The 16,342-nt window shown below is 36.6% G+C and overlaps 1 protein-coding gene and 1 pseudogene across 1 annotated transcript; both read right to left on the minus strand.

Annotated features, from left to right (window-relative positions):
- Positions 1-785: 785 nt before the first annotated feature.
- Positions 786-1,739, minus strand: LOC101107433 (olfactory receptor 6C2-like). The gene has a single exon (XM_004007480.3). It carries the CDS (start codon positions 1,737-1,739, stop codon positions 786-788), a length of 954 nt encoding a protein of 317 aa, XP_004007529.3.
- Positions 1,740-14,639: 12,900 nt separating this feature from the next.
- On the minus strand, positions 14,640-15,742 carry LOC101116468 (olfactory receptor 6C2-like; annotated as a pseudogene).
- Between the last annotated feature and the right edge of the window lie 600 nt (positions 15,743-16,342).

The raw sequence follows: 16,342 nt of genomic DNA on the forward strand, positions 1-16,342 counted from the left end.
TTTACTTTTCAATAGAAACACATTACTTCTTGCTGATTAAAGGTGTTTAAAAATTTTTTGGTACTATAGGATTATTAGCATGCTAAATACACTTAAGAATATTACCAGCTTAAAACATGTCTGGATTGTGACCTGTCATGAACTAAGCACTCAATAAATTTTAATCAATTAAAAATTTCAGCAACATTTACTTTGGAAGATTGGAAGAGCACTTTAAATAATTTTTTTGCAAGCCCAGGAAAATATAATAAATTACTTATTTCCATGTTTGATTTGCATTAAAATTTTTTTCTTTTTCAGTTGTGTTTGGTAGATTAGAGTAAAATCAGGCTTCCCTGGTTGCTCAGAGGTTAAAGCATCTGCCTGCAAAGCAGCCAATGCTGGGAGACCTGGGTTTGATCCCTGGGTTGGGAAGATCCCCTGGAGGAGGAAATGGCAACCCACTCCAGTATTCTTGCCTGGAAAATCCCATGGACAGAGGAGCCTGGTGGGCTATACTCCACAGGGTTGCAAAGAGTCAGACAAACTGAGCTACTTCACTTTCACTATATTCACTAGATAATTATTATTACTTCTAATTAGGATTTTTTCTAGGAAAAAAAAGACTTTTCTAGGAAGAAAAAGATTTTGTTTTCAGGGAGATTAAAGGAGTGAACTCATGTGGTAGAGGGTGTTCATTCTGGGCACAAGAATTGTTTGAGAACATTAACCCGAATAGAAATCAGATCAAAAAGAGACAGATGGTTTGGCAGTTAATGGTTTATGCATTACTTTATATTTTATTTCTAGGCTTGAGCAGTCTTTTGCTTCTTGGACACCAGTACGAATTTTTTGAAAGAATCACTGAAAGCTTGTCTCACTTGTTTGTTTCTCAGAGTGTAAATGAATGGGTTCAACATAGGAGCAATAGATGTCATTAGCACTGCCACACCCTTGTTAATAGCCACTGATTCCTTTGCTGATGGTTTGACATAGACGAAGATACAGCTGCCATAGGTGATGGAAACCACAATCATGTGAGAAGAACAGGTAGAAAAAGCTCTTTTCCTTTGCTGGGCAGAGGGGAGTCTTAGAATGGTTTTGATGATGTAAATGTAGGATAGAACAACACACACAAGGGTCAGAATGAAGGTCAGCACAGCAGAGACAATAACCAACTGTTCTATGAGCCATGTGTCTGAGCATGAAATCTTCAAGATAGGAGAGGCATCACAGAAAAAATAATCAATTATATTTGAGTCACAGAATTTTAAATTTAGGAAAAGAATAAGTGGTGGTAATATGATCAACAAGCCAGATATCCAACAGCAGAGGACAAGCCTCTGGCAGACTCTGCTGTTCATGAGGGTCACATAATGCAGGGGTTTGCAGATGGCCACATAACGGTCATAGGACATGGCAGCCAGGAGAAAAAACTCTGTTACTCCAAAGACATCAGTAAAAAACACTTGAATAATACAAATAGTATATGTAATTGTCCTGTCACCTGTTGCTATGTTGTATAAATATCTAGGGATACAAGCAGTTGTAAATGAAATTTCTAATAAAGCAAACTTTTGTAGGAAATAGTACATGGGTGTTTTAAGGTGAGGATCCACTAAAGTGAGGAATATGATGGTCAGATTCCCAGTTATACTCAACATGTATGTGAGAAACAGAAACATAAAAATTGGAATCTGAAGTCGAGGGTCATCTGTCAGTCCCACCAAGATAAAGGTTGTGATTGTATGGTTTTCCATCACTGGCTACTGAATTTTATTCATTTCATATAAAATTTAAAAATATTTTCTTTGATATTTTAATCAATAAAGTGGTATCAAAGCCAGATAGCAATATAGAATGGCTACTAGATATTAATTCACTTGCAGTTTCTTCTTTAGAGTGGCAATTTATATTGCCAATGCTCTAGTGGACTTGGCTACTCAATTGTTTATTTTATTAATATTTTATTGTTTGGCAGTTTTGTGATAGATTTTAAGCTTATATTAAAAATATTGTTCTACTACCCCTTTTTATCTTTGATCTCACATTTTTAATCTGTATCCCAGACTGAATTTTCTCATGTAATTAGATTGAACCCACAATGTATTGTGACTGAATATACTTATGATTTCTTCTTACCACTAAGATTTTTTCTCTATTTTAAAGGGAAATATTTAAATATAATTATTTGCTGCATATCTTTTCTTAAAGATTTGGTCATGATAACATGTACGTATTAACTACTAATCTAGGCTCTATGCACAGGCTTTGTTGATCTGTCTGTGACTTGTACTTTACATTTTGCCACTAAGACCAAATGCATGTTTATGTTATTTTGTTTTGTGTTTTAACATGCAATTTCCACATTGTTGGAAAACTTGTCTGACCCTTCTTATGTCTCTCTGTTAATATGCAATTTACACTCAGAGTCCAGAGAGTTTACAACTCAGAGAGAATTTTAATGCACAGTTTATTTGCTACATGTGAAGAAATGTTTGGCTCAATGATGCACAACTGGAAAAAAGCCACATATTTTTCTTACACTTTCAGTCCATTAAGTATGGAAAATAACACCTTGTGTCACTATTGCTAAAATAAAAATAAAATTTAGTACTGAACGTACTCTCCATGTACCTGTCTTGACTTTCTTAATAAGTCTTAGAGATAGTGGCAGCACCATGGCAATTAAAAGCAGACCTTCTGAGGAAATGATCTTCACCATTCAACCCTGGATTTCCGGCCTATGCCAGTATGAACTTGGGCAAGCATTGGGACCTCTCAGGCTTCCAGTTTTCTAATCTATAAGACGGAAATAGTGATAATCTTTACCATATATATTTAAAATAATTGGAAGAAACAATACTGTTATAATAAAATCTGATGTGTAGTCTGTGTTTCATAATTGTCAACTATTATTTTCTGGATGTCTACAGATAATTGATGTGATTGTAAAACCCACAAATCCTTGTGGGACTTTTATTCTGTGTAACCCATACTGGCTTTCTATTCCATGTTCTTTATAATTAAAAGTAGAAAATCTATTTAGTGAGAAATTGGGATAGGTATTGAAAGTAAGCACATCACGATGATTATCTGTCTGAAAAATACCCACCCCTCATGTCTCTCCTTCCACACTGATCTTTACTTTCCAGTCTCCCACACAACCTGGCCTCAACTATTCATTTGTGATTTTCACTTAGAGTATCACTTCTACTAAAAAGTCTTCTAAAAATATTGTCTATATTAACTGGACCTTAGTTGTGCTCCCATAATAAGTAATTCTTACTTCTGTCTTAACATTTCCTCTGAGAAAGTAAGTTTGTTGAAATCAGGGACTGTTGTCTTTTTTTTTTTTTTTTTTTAACTGAGATAACTACCAAAGCTAACACAATCCTAGGCTTAGTCAATAGTACGATATATCATTGTATAAATATGTACTTATTCATTTGCCTATGTATTCAAACCCATCTTCTGTTTTGTTTGGATTTTATCCTAATATCGCTTTGTTGCTGATCTTAATTATTTTATTTATTTTTTAGGTTCGATGCAGGATACAGGATGCTTGGGGCTGGTGCACTGGGATGACCCAGATGGATGGTATGGGGAGGGAGGTGGGAGGGGGGTTCAGGATTGGGAACACTTGTACACACGTGGCGGATTCATGGTGATGTATGGCAAAACCAATACAATATTGTAAAGTAATTAGTCTGTAATTAAAATAAATAAATTTAAATTAAAAATTATTTAAATTTTATATATCTTTGTATTTAACATGGGGGCTTTTTTTTTTACATTTGAAGCAGCAGTTTTGCTAGTGAATAAAGTCATGCCTACCATGACAGTATCGCCCTCTTTGTTTCCGTTATTACTTTCCATGCTGGCCAAACTGTTAACTGCATCTTGTTTTACCTGTCAAGCAGATGAATAGCTGTATCCTTCTGGGTGACTATTCTTCCTTTCATGGTGAATCTGTCAGTAAGATACTCAAATAGAAAGCCAAGAAATTTGCATATGAATACATAATTTTCAAAAGCTATTCATCTTAAAATATATACTTTAATTTTAGTCCACTTTATTTATGTATCTCCAGTTTTAAAATCTTTCTTTATTTTTGGTAAATTTTTAATACTAAAAAATCTCAACTATATTGAAATAGCTTTGTGAATGCACCACTGTTTTATTTATTTATTTAAATTTATTTTAATTGGAGGCTAATTACTTTACAATATTGTGGTGGTTTTTGCCATAGATTCACATGAATCAGCTATGGGTGTACATGTGTTCCCCATCCTGACTCTCCCTCCCACCTCCCTCCCCATCCCATCCCTCAGGGTCATCCCAGTGCACCAGCCCTGAGCACCCTGTCTCATGCATCAAACCTGGACTGGTGATCTATTTCACATGTGATAATATATACCTTCCAATGCTGTTCTGTCAAATCATCCCACCCTTGCCTTCTCCCACAGAGTCCAAAAGTCTGTTCTTTACATCTGTGTCTTTTTTGCTGTCTCGCATATAGGGTCATTGTTACCATCTTTCTAAATTCCATATATATATGTGTTAATATACTGTATTGGTGTTTTTCTTTCTGACTTACTTTGCTCTGTATAATAGGCTCCAGTTTCATCCACCTCATTAGAACTGATTCAAATGCATTCTTTTTAATAGCTGAGTAATATTCCATTGTGTATATGTACCACAGCTTTCTTATCCATTCATCTGCTGATGGACATCTAGGTAGCTCCCATTTCCTGGCTATTGTAAACAGATGTGCCACTGTTTTAAATCAGTTTCCAACACATTATTATGTATTTTGTTTTCTACAATTGATAAAATGTCTGCAAAAGGCATATTTTATAAACGTTATTGCTTGATTTCACAATAATTTCTGGAATTAAAATCTCAGGGTAAAAGAAGATATTTATTTAGAAATTTTGTACTCATTTACCAAAGAATCATCTATAAACTTTATCACTTTTTCCTTCAAATCACTATGTGAATGTGTAATTGTACCCACACTGAAATTACTACAAAGTATCACGTGCTTTTTTCTTAAGATTATTGACACTTGTATTTGATATAGTGTTACTGAGTCTTAACTCCCACAGTTTACACCATGGAATATTCATTTGATCAGTCTGCATTTAAGGTTTCTAACCTTGTCTTTCACAGGTAAAGGTTTTTCTCCTTAAAATTTCCATTTATGTTTCTTTAATACATATTTCCTTAATATTTTAAAATCAGAGTTTAAGAAATTTCTAGTTCTTGATTAGGCTTAAGAGTTGTTCACTAGTTCTTCCTCAGATCTCATACCGATGTTTTACTAACATATTTCAAATATTTTTTGGTTTTGAAGTACTATCTTCAGGACTGAAGTGTCTCATATAAATTAATAGAAAGCAATTTGCTTTTCAATTTCCTGGTGAAATTCAATTACATATATTATTGGTTGTCATTTGTTCTCTTAAAATACTCACTGTCTCCCAAAGTTAAGGCAGGATTATCTCTTACTGTATGGCTGGTTATTACTGTTAAACTCAGAGAATTATTGTAACCATTATAGGAAAGGAGAGATGCCAATGATTTTTTTGAAGAACTTTGACATTCCTAGGAACTAACTTTAAGGACACACCAAAATGAATTCAATCAATAATTGTAATTAAAGGGAAGGATACTGTTTTCAGTCTTCCTAATCTGTTATTCCTCCACCCAGTGACATATAAATCTTTACATGATAACATGCTCTTTTCTTCATCCTTGGTGGTAGCCCTTATTCCAAAATATTCTTCAATTATTGCAGTCATTAATAATGACAGTTTTTAAGAGGCAGAGTTTAAGAAAACATTTCACATCCTTCAAAGACTTACATATTTTTAAAAAGTGCCTAGATAAATAGTTTTGTCAATGTTATTATGTAAGTTGTCATATTGGATGATTTTGAAATATATATATATATATATATATTTTCTCTTTAAAAAAGGAAGTGAGAATGTGGCAGAGATGACTTCTCACTACATATAAATTCACATCATCATTATGTAAACTATAAAAACCAGCATTGAAAAAACACAATGCAGGACTTCTTTGGTGGTCCAGTGGTAAAGAACCCACCTGCTAATGAAGGGGACACAGGTTCCAGCCATGATCTGGGAAGATTCCACGTGCTGTGGAGCAACTAAGCCCAGACACCACAACTACTGAGCCTGGGCTCTAGAGTCCATGAGCCATAACTGCTCAGCCTGCGTGTTGCAGCTACTGAAGTCTGTGTGCCCTAGAGTCCATGGTCTGCAACAAGTGAAACTACCATGATAAGAAGCCTGCACATGGCAGCTAGAGAGTAGCCCCCAACTCACCCAACTGGAAAAAGCCCATGCACGGCAATAAAGAGCCCGTAGAACAACAAATAAATACATAAGGTGGAATATGTTTTAAAAATATATAATGCAGACATACTTGTGGATCTTCATGTAATGATTCAAATATTAATTACATCTGATTTGGGTAAATCTCATGAAATCTGCTTCTCAGAGAAAAATCATCCAATAGATCTATTAAACATGAAAGTAAAAGAAATGGCCACTTTTCTTACTCCTCTGAGAGTTAATAATAGCTTAAGCAAGTTCTCTAACAAAAAGAATCATAAAGCCTAATTTAATGAAGCGAATCTATTAGAAAAAGTTTGTGAGAGACTTCATTTTCAGCTTATGACTTCACTTACCCGACTGGTGCTGTGGGAGGGTCACAGTAATTAAAACTCTGAGTCTTTTAATCTCCAATACACAGAGATTTTCAAACCAGGAACTTTATCACCTTTACACCTAGCAAATATTTCTGGCTCTGTCTTGACTGAAACTAAAATACTGTTCAACCATTTTCCCCTCTTGCTCTGAAATCATTGATATTATGACTTCTCTGTTTAGGGTAAAAGGCTTTTACACTATTAAGATTTATATTTGATTTATTTGCTAAATCTCCAAGTAAATAATAAACAACTGGGTCCTTGGTGACCCAGATTCAAACATCACTAATGAATCTCCTTTGTAATGAACCTGCGTAAAAATCCTGAGAGATGCAATAGGTGGGCAGTGTCCTTAGAGACACGAAGATGTTACAATAGCAACAAGCACAGGTGAAGACAAAACGGTAAAAAACCAGAAGGTCAAGAAGTAGTTTGCTTTTTCTGCATTTCTTCCTTAGCACATGAAAGATCACAACTTTATTTCACTTGCTACTTTTGTCTCAATCGTTAAGTAAGATAACAAATTTGGAAAACACTAGAAAACTCAAAGCAAGTGATAACTCTCTTTCATATCCTAAAAATATGAATATTTTTAAAATACTATTTTTGTCTCCCCTTTGAACATTCTTAAGATGTGGCTATATGGGTTCATATAAAGATAGTTTTCTTTTAATTCAAATAAAGATATGCTTTATTTTCATGATAAATTTGTGGGAGTAAATTTGGAGTAAACCTGTGTACTTAAAAAAACCCTGTAGTATATGCACTAGTAATTTCTTGAGCTGTGGGTTGTAAATGGTAACCTTTCTTTCATTTTATATACTAGAGGGATGGAGAGAGAGAGAACAAACAAGAGAGAAAACATATGAGTCAAATAAGAAAGCAGAAAGTGAGAGGGTAGATTTAAACATGACTCTAGCAGTACTTACAGAAAATGCAAATGTATTAAACATTGCCAAATTAAACAGAAAACAAACCCAATCATACAATTTTAAAAAGACATTCATAATGACTATTTTCTGTTTATGAGACTCTTTATATAAGTACATGCATTGGTAAGAAAAGCAGGGGGCAAATAGATTTAAGGGATTAGATTTGGTAGACAGCATGCCTGAAGAACTATGGATGAAGGTTCATAACATTGTTCAGGAGGTGGCGACCAAAACTATCTGTAAGAAAAAGAAATGCAAGAAGGCAGAGTGGTTGTCTGAGGACTCCTTACAATAGTTGAGAAAAGAGGAGAAAGTGAAGTGAGTGAAAGGGAAAGATATACCCAACTGAATGCACAGTTCCAAAGAATATCAGGGAGAGATAGGAAAGCGTTCTTAAGTGAACTGTGCAAAGAAAGAGGGGAAAATAAGAGAGTGAGAAAGACTAGAGATCTCTTCAAGAAAATTGAAGATACAAAGGGAACATTTCTTGCAAAGATGAGCACAATAAAAGAAATGGTATGGACCCAACAGAAGCAGAAGATATTAAGAAGAGGTGGCAAGCATATACAGAAGAACTGTGCAAAAAAGGTCTTAAAGACCCAGATAATCACGACGATATGATCACCCAAGTAGAGTCAGACATATTGGAGTGGGAAGTCAAGTGGGCCTTAGGAAGAATTACCATGGACAAAGCTAATGGAGATAATAGAATTTAAGCTGAGCTATTTCAATCCTAAAAGATGATGCTGTGGAAGTGCTGAATTAAAAATGCCAGCAAATTTGGAAAACTCAGCAGTGGCCACAGGACTGGAAAAGGTCAGTTGTCATTCTGATACCAAACAAGGGCAATGCCAAAGAATGTTCAAACTAGTGCACAATTGCACACATTTCACATGCTAGCAAGGTAATGCTCAAATCTTTCAAGCTAGGCTTCAACAGTATGTGAATTGAGAACTTCCAGATGTTACAAGGTGGATTTAGAAAAGGCAGAGGAACCAGAGATCAAATTGCCAACATCAGTTGGATCACAGAGGAAGCAAAGGACTTAAAAAAAGTATATACTTCTTTCTTCATTGACTATGCTAAAGCCATGGACTGTGTGTGTGTGTGTGTGTGTGTGTGTGTGTGTGTGTTAGTTGCCTAGTCATGTCTGACTCTTTGCAATCCCATAGACTGTAACCCACCAGGCCCCTCCGTCCATGGGACTCTCCAGGCAAGAACACTGGAGTGGGTTGCCATTTCCTTCTCCAAAAGGAACTATGGAAAGAAAGTGAAGTTGCTCAGTTGTGTCTGACTCTTTGCGACTCCATGGACTGTAGCCCACCAGGCTCCTCCATCCATGGAATTCTCCAAGCAAGAGTACTGCAGTGGGTTGCCATTTCCTTCTCCAATTACTGTGTGGATCACAACAAACCAGAAAATTCTTTAAGAGATGAGAACACCAGAGCACCTTACCTGCCTCCTGAGAAACCTGCATTCAGGTCAAGAAGCAACATTTAGAACTGGACATGGAACAAAGGACAGGTTCAAAATTGGGAAAGAAGTGCATCAATGCTATATATTGTCACCTTGCTTATTTAACTTATATGCAGAGTGTGTGCATCGTATCCAACTCTTTGCAACCCCATGGACTATAGCCTGCCAGTCTCCTCTGTCTATGAAATTCTCCAGGCAAAAATACTGGAGTGGGTTTCCATGCCTTCCTTCAGGGGATTTTTCTGACCCACGACTGAACCCATGTTTCCTGCAGCTCCTGCATTGTAGGTGGATTCTTTACCACTGAGCCACCAGGGAAGCCTGCACATGCAGAGTACATCATGTGAAATGCAGGGCTAGATGGAGCTCAAACTGAAATCAAGATTGCTGGGAGAAATATTTCAGATATGCAGATGATACCACCACAATGGCAGAAAGTGAAGAAGAACTTAAGAGCCTTTTGATGAAGGTAAAAGAGGAGAGTGAAAAAGCTGGCTTAAAACTCAACATTCAAAAAATTAAGATCATGGCATCTGGTCCCATCACTTTATGGAAAATAGATGGGGAAAAATGGAAACAGTGACAGATTTTATTTTCTTGGGCTTCAAAATCACTGCAGATGGTGACTGAAACCATGAAATTAAAAGACACGTGATTCTTGGAAGAAAAGGTATGAGAAACCTAGACAGTGTATTAAAAAGCAGAGGGATCAGTTGCTGACAAATGTCCATATATTCAAAGCTATGATTTTTCCCATAGTCACGTACAGATGTGAAAGTTGGACCATAAGGAAGGCCAAACAGTGAAGATTGGATACTTTTGAACTGTGATGCTGGAGAAGACTCCTGTGAGTCCTTTGGACAGCAAGGAGGTCAAACCAGTCAATCCTAAAGGAAATCAATCCTGAATATTGCTTGGAAGGACTGATGCTGATCCTGAAGCTCCAGTGCTTTGGCCACCTGATATGAAGAGCCAACTCTTTGGAAAAGACGCTGACGCTGGCAAGATTGAAGGCAGGAGGTGAAGGGGCAACAGAGGATGAGATGATTGGATGGTATCACTGACTCAGTTTTCATGAGTTTGAGCAAACTTCAGGAGATGGTGAAGGACAGGGAAGCCAGCTTGCTGCAGTCCATGGGATCACAAAGAATTTGACATGACTGAAAGACCGAACAACGACAACAAGCAGAATGAAGGATACAGACAACATGACCATGTCATTAGATGCAGAAAATGCTTTTGACAAATTGAAACCACTTCATGATTAAAATTAGTCAACATACTGGCTACAGAAGAAAGGTATGCTTATGTTAGCTGGATTGCTGGAGAATGACAGAAATGGCACCTGCCAGTGATGGGCTAGCTGTGTGGTGAGGAGTAAAGCAATGATGTCTGCCAGCACTTCCATACTGGAGAAATTTCCTGCAGATCCCTGCTCATCAGGTATCTGCCCTAAAGTTAGTCAACTGATCTCTTTGTCCTGTCACCCAAGTTCTTGTTAAGCCACTGTCTCTGCGCTAGGACTTAGAGTGAGTTTGTGCTAGACCCTTCAAGAGTGGAATCTCAGTTTTCCACAGCCCTCAGGCTCTCTCTAACATAAACCCTGTTAGTTTTCAAAGCTGGAAGTTTCAAAGTTCTTTTTCCTGGTGCAGGTCCCCAGAGCTGGGGAGTTTGATAAGGGGAGCTTCAGACCCCTTGCTCCTTAGTGAGTACCACAGTAGTTGTGGTATCCATCCTGCTTGTGGGTCCTCATGTCATGGGTGTGGGATCTGACTGGACTGCATTTCTGTCTTTCTCACCAATCTTGATGTGGCCTTTCAAAAATATTCTTTGTTGTAGAAAACCTGTTCTGCTAGTCTTAGTCATTCTCAGGGGCAATTGTTCTGTATAGAGCTATAGTTTTTTTTAAAATATAAATTTATTTATTTTAATTGGAGGTTACTTTACAATATTGTATTGGTTTCACCATACATCAACATGAATCTGCCACAGGCATACACGTGTTCCCCATCCTGAACACCCCTCCTCCTCCCTCCTTGTACCATCCCTCTGGGTCGTCTCAGTGCACCAGCCCCAAGCATCCAGTATCATGCATTGAATCTGGACTGGCAATTTATTTCATATATGGTATTATACATGTTTCTATAATATCATATATGAAACAGCTATAGTTTTGATATGTCCATGAGATGAAGGAAACTCAGGATCTTCCTGGACTGTCACTTTAATCTGTAATCCCATCCATTTGACTCTTTATAATTATTTTTTTCATGTAAGAGTTTGGGATTTTCCTTAATAATTCTTTTTCAAGAATTGTGAGATTTTTTTCATTTAATATATTTGAAGGTAATGTTTTCAGTATAATTTGTTTACTGCTTTTATATACATGCATTTTGTATACAGTTTTTGTCATTGTGGCAGATTTTAAATATGCAATATAAGACACAGCTGTGTATAACGGACTTTTGGACTCAGAGGGAGAGGGAGAGGGTGGGATGATTTGGGAGAATGGCATTCTAACATGTATACTATCATGTAAGAATTGAATCGCCAGTCTATGTCTGACGCAGGACACAGCATGCTTGGGGCTGGTGCATGGGGATGACCCAGAGAGATGTTATGGGGAGGGAGGGGGGAGGGGGGTTCATGTTTGGGAACACATGTAAGAATTAAAGATTTTAAAATTAAAAAAAAAATAAAGCTCTTTTTAACTACTTAAAAAAAAAGCTTCTCTTCAGGTCCTCCTCACCATTCTATGCAAAACAAAGAACACTGACCTGAAGAAAAAAATGGACAGAAAGGTTGATCATGCCCAGCTGGTCCCAGCTGGTCTCCAGAATTCCTTGCCCCAGCCATTTAAGAAATAACTACACCAATACAGTATTGTAAAGTAAAAAAAAAAACAAAAAAACAAAAAAACAAAAAAAACTGCTCCGAAAAAAAAAAGTTTTAGTGACATTGTTACAGAAGAGAAAGCTTAGTTCAAAGCAGCAGTTTGAAGCAGAAGTTTGAATAGATAATTTCTTCAGACCTGGTTTATATGTTTGTGTGATTTTGATTGGGGTGGAGGAGAAGAAATGCCCTTTAAGTGGAAATGAAACGCAAATTGAGACCTATATGAAAACTAGAAGTATAATGGAAGGATGAGGGAAAGAACATTTATTTTTTACAGAAGCAACAGCAAATGCAAAATCATAGAGATAACAAGAGAAAGTCCAAAGGATGGCCATGAGACCTTCTTCTTAGAAGGGTTTCAGAAAACTTAACATGAAAGGTTAGATAGTAGTTTTATGAACTCTTTGAGAAAAATTGACATTTTGCCATCTTCTAATCTATAAGCTATTGATTTCAAGAAAAAATTAACTATTATTTTTTAACTTTTCATTCATATTACTTTTTAATTATCTTAGACTTCCATGTATATTGCTGGTTTGGTTTTCTTGATTTTTCTTAAAAATTTTTGTGTCAATGATATACAAAAAATTATTGCTTAATGTGTGTACATTTAGAATTTGAATGTCATATTTTATTTTAGCAATTGAGCAATTTTGAAAATAGTAACAGATTCTTTAATTCCTCAACTGCAATTAATGTTTAGACATTGTACTTAAAATAATTGCATATGCATTTAGAAAAGAGTTTTTCCTTACATTTATTCAAGATACTATTTATTCTGTATAATCTGTGAATTTAAAAATTTTTAATTATTTACATTGTGTGTGTTCTTTTATTTTTGAATAAACTGCAGGATCCTAGATATCATATTCTGCTGCCATTTAAAACGGCACTTATTTGGACATGTATTGATTTTAATTTTCTTTACTTTTCAATGGAATCATGTTCAGTTCAGTTCAGTCACTCAGTCGTGTCCGACTCTTTGCGACCCCATGAATCGCAGCACAACAGGCCTCCCTGTCCATCACCAACTCCCGGAGTTCACTAAGACTCACGTCCATCAAGTCAGTGATGCCATCCAGCCATCTCATCCTCTGTCGTCCCCTTCTCCTCCTGCCTCCAATCCCTCCCAGCATCAGAGTCTTTTCCAATGAGTCAACTTTTCACATGAGGTGGCCAAAGTACCGGGGTTTCAGCTTTAGCATCATTCCTCCCAAAGAAATCCCAGGGCTGCTATCCTTCAGAATGGATTGGTTGGATCTCCTGGCAGTCCAAGGGACTCTCAAGAGTCTTCTCCAACACCACAGTTCAAAAGTATCAATTCTTTGGCGCTCAGCTTTTTTCACAGTCCAACTCTCACATCCATACATGACTACTGGAAAAACCATAGCCTTGACTAGACAGACCTTTGTTGGCAATGTAATGTCTCTGCTTTTCAATATGCTATCTAGGTCATAACTTTTCTTCCAAGGAGTAAGCGTCTTTTAATTTCATGGCTGCAGTCACCATCTGCAGTGATTTTGGTGTTGCAAGAGGGCATCAGAGGGCAGACACACTGAAATCATAATCATAGAAAACTAATCACAATAGGAATCATGTTCAGTTAAGTTCAGTCACTCAGTCCTGTCTGACTCTTTGCGACCCCATGAATTGCAGCACAACAGGCCTCCCTGTCCATCACCAACTCCCGGAGTTCACTCAGACTCACGTCCATCGAGTCAGTGATGCCATCCAGCCCTCTCGTCCTCTGTCGTCCCCTTCTCCTCCAATCCCTCCAGCATCAGAGTCTTTTCCAATGAGTCAACTCTTTGCATGAGGTGGCCAGAGTACTGGAGTTTCAATTTTAGCATCATTCCTTCCAAAGAAATCCCAGGGCTGATCTCCTTTAGAATGGACTGGTTGGATCTCCTTGCAGTCCAAGGGACTCTCAAGAGTCTTCTCCAACACCACAGTTCAAAAGCATCAATTCTTTGGTGCTCAGCTTTTTTCACAGTCCAACTCTCACATCCATGCATGACCACTGGAAAAACTATAGCCTTAACTAGACGGAGCTTTGTTGGCAAAGTAATGTCTCTGCTTTTCAATATGTTACTCCATGCTAAATATGATTTAAAACTTTTTTAGTACTATAGGATGATTGGTGAGGTAAACATGTTTAGGAATGTTACCAATTTAAAAGAAGTCTGGATGATGAACTGTCAAGAGATAAGCACTCAAAAAATTTTAATCAGTTAAAAATTTCAGCAACATTTATATTGGAAGATAGGAAGAGCACTTTAATTTTTTGCAAGTCCAATAAAATATAATTTCCATATTTGATTTGCATTAAAATTTTTTCTTCCCTTCAATTGTGTTTGCTGGATTAGAGTAGAATCAAGCTTATTTTTATTAGATAATTATTATCATGTCTTCTGACTGAGTTTTTCTTCTAGGAAGACTTGTTTGCAAAGGGGATTAAAGGAGAGAACTCATTAGTAGATAGTGTTCTTTCTGGGTGTAAGTAAAGTTTGAGAAACTGACCTGAATAGAGATCAGATCAAAAAGGGATAGACAGATTTGGGGACTTAATGGCTTATGCTTGATTTGATATTTTATTACTGGACATAAGCACTCTTTTACTTCTTGGACACCAGTGCAAGTTTTTTGAAAGAATCGCTGAAGGCTTGTTTTACTTGTTTTGTTTTTCAGAGTGTAAATGAATGGGTTCAACATGGAAGCAATAGATGTCAGCACTGTCACACCCTTGTTAATAGCCACTGATTGTTTTGCTGAAGGTTTGATGTAGATGAAGATACAGGTTCCATAGGTGATGGAAACCACAATCATATAAGAAAAACAGGTAGAAAAAAGCTCTTTTGCTTTGCTGAGCAGAAAGGAGTCTTAGAATGGTTTTGATGATATAAATGCAGGATAGAACAACACATACAAAGGTCAGAATGAAGATCAGCACAGCAGAGACAATAACCAACTGCTCTATGAGCCATGGGGCTAAGAATGAAATCTTCAAGATAAGAGATGCATCACAGAAAAAATAATCAATTACATGAGTCACAGAATTTTAAATTTAGGAACAGAACAAGTGTGGTAATATGATCAACACGCTGGACATCCAACAGCAGAGGACAAGCCTCTGGCAGACTCTCCTGTTCATGATGGTCACATAATGAAGGGTTTTGCAGATGGCCACATAACGGTCATAGGACATGGTGGCCAGAAGGAAACTCTGTTACTCCAAAGACATCAGTATAAAATGTTTGAATAATACAAATAGTATATGTAATTGTCTTGTCACCTGTTGCTATGTTGTACAAATATCTAGGGATATCTAGCATTGTAAATGAAATTTCTAATAAAGGGGTGTTTTAAGGTGAAAGTGAAGTTGCTTAGTCATGTCTGACTCTTTGCAACCCCGTTGACTGGAGCCTACCAGGCTCCTTCAACCATGGAATTTTCTTTGCAAGAGTACTGGAGTGGGTTGCCATTTCCTTCTCCAAGAGCTCTTCCTGACCCAGGGATCAAACCCAGGTCTCCTGCATTGCAGGCAGACACTTTACCATCTGAGCCAAGGGGTGGATGTGGAAGTGAGGAAAATGATGGTCAGATTCCCAGTTATACTCAACATGTATGTGAGAAATAGAAACGTGATAATTAGAATCTGAAGTTGAGGGTCATCCATCAGTGCCAACACAATGAAGGTTGTGATTGTATGATTTTTCATCACTGACAACTGAATTCTATTCTATTCATATAAAATTTAAAAATATTTTATCAGATGTTTATTTGAATAAAGTGGTATTAAAGTCAGACAGCGATTAAGAATGATTACTAGAAATTAATTCATAGGCAGTTTCTTCTCTAAAGTAGTAATTGATATTGCCAATACTCTGGTGGCTACTCAATTGTTTATTTTATTGTTTTGGCAGTTTTGTGATAGAAACTAAACATATCTTAAAAATTATTCTATAATCCCATTTTCATATTTGATTTCACATTTTTAACCTATATACAAGATAGAATTTTCTCATGTAATTAGATTTGATCTACCATGGTTGTGATTTAACACACTTAAGGTTTTTCTTACAGCTAATATTCCTTTCTAATTTGAAGATGAATATTTAAATATAATAATTTGCTTCATGTCTTTTCTAGAAGATCTGATCATGTTTTATTTTGTGTTTTAACATGCAACTTCCACACTGTTGGATGACTGCTCTGACTCACCTTATGTTTCTCTGCTAGTGTGCAATTTACACTCAGTGTCCACTGGATACACAATTTAGAGAAAATTTTAATGCACAATTTATTTGCTACAAGTGAA

The sequence above is a fragment of the Ovis aries genome, chromosome 3 (assembly GCF_016772045.2).
Source record: "Ovis aries strain OAR_USU_Benz2616 breed Rambouillet chromosome 3, ARS-UI_Ramb_v3.0, whole genome shotgun sequence".
Classification (NCBI taxonomy): Eukaryota; Metazoa; Chordata; class Mammalia; order Artiodactyla; family Bovidae; genus Ovis; species Ovis aries.